This window comes from Austrofundulus limnaeus, unplaced genomic scaffold (genome assembly GCF_001266775.1).
Source record: "Austrofundulus limnaeus strain Quisiro unplaced genomic scaffold, Austrofundulus_limnaeus-1.0 Scaffold108, whole genome shotgun sequence".
Classification (NCBI taxonomy): domain Eukaryota; kingdom Metazoa; phylum Chordata; class Actinopteri; order Cyprinodontiformes; family Rivulidae; genus Austrofundulus; species Austrofundulus limnaeus.
The window spans coordinates 1,410,982-1,416,452 of record NW_013952510.1 but is presented as its reverse complement, the minus strand read 5'-3'; the positions used below and the strand labels follow the sequence as shown (position 1 = coordinate 1,416,452).

General features: G+C 38.8%; 1 protein-coding gene across 1 annotated transcript in view; it reads right to left on the bottom strand.

Moving 5' to 3' along the window:
• The window catches only part of LOC106521423 (protocadherin-15), a gene marked incomplete in the record, with an annotated part of 194,164 nt that overhangs the window by 78,214 nt on the left and 110,479 nt on the right, over positions 1-5,471 (bottom strand). Inside the window, 3 exon segments of the mRNA XM_014013980.1 lie at positions 668-769; positions 2,351-2,442; positions 2,531-2,680. Coding sequence (XP_013869434.1) covers positions 668-769; positions 2,351-2,442; positions 2,531-2,680 — 344 coding nt within the window.

Sequence of the window (5,471 nt, the reverse complement as noted above, 5' to 3'; positions counted from 1 at the left end):
AAAAATACCTTTGAGGAAATGTACTTTCAGATGCCAAGTAAACTGCATCATAGCACGAGTCCCCGCGTGGGAAGGAGGTTCTTAAAGAGACAGAGTTCAATTCCAAGGTGTTTAGAAGAGGAAGTGATGAGAAGACAAGTTCATTTTCTATTTAAACATAAAACAGCATTTTAATAACAACTAAAGGTGACATAGATACTTTATTATGGTATAGTATTTAAATATATGCCTGAGAAACACATAATATTGGCCCTTTAAGTTTTTGAGTAATTTTGTCCACAGACAAACAGACATACGCGACCTAAAACATTACCTCCTCCCCTGGCGGAGGTAATATCAAACTGGTATTTAAGGCAGCCTTTTGTTGACTCTCATTCTTCCTGCCTTTTTTAATTCTCACGCTCCTGCTACTCATTTTACTCCCTTCTATATTTTTTTCTTTAGAATAATTCAAGGTGTATGAAAGAAGAAGAAAAAAAACATACTYCCCTGAAAATGGTGAATGGATGCAGAGAGTGGCAGGGAGGGAGTAATAAAGGGCTAACGGCTGGCACTTCTGAGAGGGGTTGTTCAATGAGTGTGAAAGTTGTGGAAATTTGATGACCTTTCACGCCTCGGCTCCACACAGACAGAGAAATGAGTGAAGCAGACGGAGAAAAAGCCTCACCTTCTGTGAGGTAAAGGCCCATTGTCTATGGCTTCCACAGTCAAAGCGTAGTTTCGTCCAACAGTCAGCTGAACTCCTGGGGCCACCGTAATAAGCCCGGTGCTGTGAAAACAGTAAATTAAACATACATGATAATCAAGCACACACTGAGCTTTTGCTTCACATTTAAATTTTATCTCATAGCTTCTTTTATTATGCAGACCACCAGTTGGCTTTTTATCACTTGCCGCCAAAGGCAAAAGGTGATCATTTTTGCCCATGTCTGTATAGGTGTACATGCCGTATTTATTTGTGTATAATACAATCTCATGTATGATACGACGCCCCCTTTTTTGAGCTTAAAAAGCATAAAAAATTTAATCCTCAAACTACCTCCAATTTCATACACTTCAAGATTTCTCAGCCTTTGCAGTCATTAAATTCATGATCATTGGACTGTTCATTTTATTTTAACAACATATGTACTAAAAAGTATTTTGACAACAAATATATATCAGCTGTAGCAGCATCATATGAATTCTGGCATTTTACACATAGTCCACCAGGAGGCGCCAACACAAAAGTCAGAGACTTCACATGAGATTTGGGCCATCTTCTTGGGGAAAAGCAGATTACTTCCTACTCGCGAGCCTCTGGTGGGGAAACGTTTTTCAGGGATACAAACTTTTCAGAACACCGGTAGACGGCAGCCATTACAGACGAACATGTGATTGTTGTTGTTCGAGGAGCGGCCCGGTCACACGCTAATGTCATTAGTTTGTTATCATTACTAAGGTGCAGGACTGCTTTCTCCCTTTTTTTCACATCATGTCGCCTGCCTGGATCTGTTACTATCTCGCTCTGAAGCACGGAGGAGTGTCAGAGGTGAGCTCGTTTCAACTGCTTTTTATGACGGTCTCATTTCTGGACTCATGCATTTTGTGAATGAAGCCGATATTTCAGTTAAAATACATAAGTAAAAATATTTATCCGAGTATAGTTCTACCCCCCAACTTTATGGATGATTTTATGGATTTAATTTTACGTATTATACTTGAATAAATATGGTACTGTGTAGCTCTAATGCAAAGTCTCATATTAACACTACATGTATAGGTTTCATTCCACAGTCTACAAACATATTCGATTAACTATTGATTCTAAATTGACCTTAGATTTTCTTTTATGAGTCGTTTGTCTTGTGCTCTTCAAAGCTGAATTTGTTTGAGGGGTTCTTCTTTCCTTCTTTTAGCGCAAAAGCTCTAAATTCACACTCAAAAGAAGCTATTCTTTCCAACAGCTGCCACTGCCCCTGAACCTCCTGAAATGTCTCTTTTAAATCAAGAGTTTAGTTTCATTACTTAACACCATGCAAATACAGCACTTGGTGATTTGCTAATCTTGGTGGGTAATTTGGCAGACTGCAATTAAAAATTCAATAGCTGCCTGGCATGCTGCTATTTTATTATCAGTTTTTAAACCAATCAGAGGACACCCTGCCTTTTCAGAGGGCTTCAGATGAAAGTGACAAATATGCTAATGTTGACTAATTGCCTACAAAAACATTGTTTTATGCATTTCAAATAATATAATTTTGGGCAATGTGTGTACGTAATGAAAAATGAAAACCATTGATGTGCTTTTGTGACAGGATTCCCAAGAATTAAAAAAAAGCTGAAACAAAACGTCTCCATCTTTATTTACCTGCTTCCTATCAGGAACTGTCCGTGGTCACCAGCCAGGATGCGATAGGTCACACGACCGTTTTCACCTGAATCCATGTCCACTGCTGTCAGCTGAACACCCACAGTCACACACACATCATGCATAAAGTTTACATTTTCACGTTTTATTTTTATATTGTGTGATTTTGACAGTGTGTACCTGTAACACAGCTTCTCCAGGCACCATGTCAGTGAACAAGTTGATGCTATAGGAGACATTAGAAAAGGTTGGAGTGTTGTCATTAGCATCTAAAACGGTTATGGTCACGGTCACAGGAGCGCTCTCCTGGACGCCATCTGATGCTGTCAGCTGGAAGCAAAAAGACAAGAAAGAAAAAAGGAAATATGCGTAAAAAGACAAAAAACTCTTCTTGTGGTAGTAAAAGCAGATTTCTTGATTATCATCAAAATGTATTGTTGACATTTTTAGTTCTCTGTAATAAAACTGCTCCATGTATTTTTTTCTTCACTTTATTTTTTGTGTGCTTGTTTTGTTTCTGTGTTCTGTAGATTTTAATAAGAATCTCCAGAACCTCCTGTTGCCTGAAATATTTCACCTATTTAAATAAGACAAACAATTGTCCTCTTCAACTCTCACTGGATTTGAAATATGTGCAAAATGTTTATGAAAAGAAAAACTAAATTCATTGAAAAAGTGCACCAGCCTGCTCTACCATGAAAAATAAATACTTTTATACATTAATATGTGAGTCTGATTCTGTTTTTCTCACCAACAAAAAAGCCTCTCCTTTTAACTAGATCTTTGTTTTTGCAATTTTCTCGCTGCCAATCAAAATCATCTATAATTTTAATCTAATAAAAAATAAAATAAAATCCACGACGCCTTTAGAAATTTCCTGAAAGACTGCAAATTGTTCACACCAGTAATCATCCAGACAAAAACCCGAGCACTCAGAAATAATCAGAGTGTCAGAGAAAACTGATAAATGCTTGTTTTGGTGCCATTCATGCTGCTGATTTGAAATATGGGTTCAGTAAAATATAGTACATCAAACACATAAAATATTTTTTTTCCACTTTTTGCCTTCATCGGTCCCACTGGTTTTAGGGAAACAAAAAGTAGATTTTTACTCTATTTTAGAAATCCAGGAAAATATCAACAGAAAAGAAGTTTCTTTTCTGATACCAATCATCTTCACCATCTCATCTGCCAAGAAGCTGATTGAGTCCTTTCAAATGAAAACCACCCTCCATGTCTCATAGCACTCGCTCTCTCCGAGTTTAATTTCTCCTCCAAGGCTTTCATAATGATTACTGTATACCTCTGCCTTTCAATCAATACGCCAGACCTTCTGCTTTTCCATCTTCAACTTCCAAATTGCTGAATGCACATTCAAGGACACATCAAGTCACATATTACGCTGCGCGCACTCACACACAACTACACACTGCCGCTGTTGTCAGGCTGAACTTGACAGTTAAACTGCAGTAAGAAGCAACAACGCTCTACATCACATGATGAAACATGGGTATTGAGATGCTGTGCTCAGAAAAGAGTAGTCACTCTCTGTGCCATGCCAATACGAAGCTGATGAATTAGGTTGCACTGAAATACAATTGGGGTGAGGGGGAAGGGGTGGAAAGAAAGGGAAAAGGAAAAACTAAAGTGCAAGAAAAGGGCGATGGCATGGAATAAATTAGGGAGAAGTGGGAAAAATGGTTGAAGTCCACATCATATCAGCATCTTTTGAGAGTCAGAGGTATTTTTTTCTTTTTTTCTTTTTTACTACAAGGCAGGCTTTCCTTCAGCTTTATACAATGAAAGTGATTAGCATTCATTGTTTGGTGCTGTAAAATGCAGCCTGAAAAGCTGGCTTGATTGGTTCCATGCAATTATGTCTTAGGGGAAGTTAATAAATCAGTACAAATGTTGGGTTACAGACACAGGGTATGTGTAGTGTTGCGCACATAAGCGTTCAAGTGAGTGCATTTATGAGTGAGGTAAACGTTTTCTGTGAACTTTTCTGTGAAGACCTTGAACTGAGCATGGCTCTAACCTGACACTGAACTTGAGAGACTTTAGGGCAACGTGTTGCTACTTCATGCAAATAAAGGTGATATTTCCTTTTGATGGCAGGCTGTTGTCTCAATAATCACATCACATCTGTATATTGATATCTTTGTGAGGACCCATTACTGATAAATTGTATGCCAAATATGTCTCTCTTCAAACATCATTATAAAAACTGAAGACCAATATTTTCAGCCTCAAAAGTGAAAGCTTATACCAACATGGGTGCTCCCACTCGGTTCCACAGTGAAATGGAGAGAAGCAAACATGTAAAATTTGCTAACAGAGATAACATCCAGCTACTTTATGAAGATTTAATTATTACACTAACAGAATGTATGATGTCATCTACCAACACTAAATGCTTCTAAAAGGTTGTTAATTGAGTTGTTAATTTAAGTTGTTAGGCAGCACTGTGAGGATCWTGTTCTTTGATTTCTCCAGTGCTTTTAACACAATTCAGCCTGAGTTGCTTTGTCTGAAACTCCAGAAGACTCCGGTGGAGGCCTCAACGATCACCTGGATCAAAGACTACCTGACAAACAGACCACAGTTTGTGACACTGAAGGACTGTGTGTCTAACCACGTGGTCGGCAGCACAGGAGCACCACAGGGAACTGTACTCTCACCATTCCTGTTCACACTGTACACTGCAGACTTCCAGCACAAGTCAGACTGCTGTCATCTACAGAAATACTCAGATGACTCTGCAGTTGTTGGGTGTATCAGAGATGGACAGGAAGCTGAGTACAGAGAGATGGTGGACCGCTTTGTGGCATTGTGTGGGAACAACCATCTCATCTTGAATGTGAACAGAACAAAAGAGATGATTGTAAATTTCAGGAGAAACAGTGTTAGATCAAACCCTGTTTCCATCATGGGAGATGAAGTGGAGGTGGTTGAGGAATGTAAATCCCTCTGTGTTGACCTGGACAACAGACTGGACTGGAGACTCAACAGTGAAGCGGTCTACAAGAAAGGACAGAGCAGACTGTGCTTCTTGAGGAAGCTAAGATCCTTCAACATTTCCAGCAAGATGCTGCAGATCTTCTATAAAGCTTGAATTATA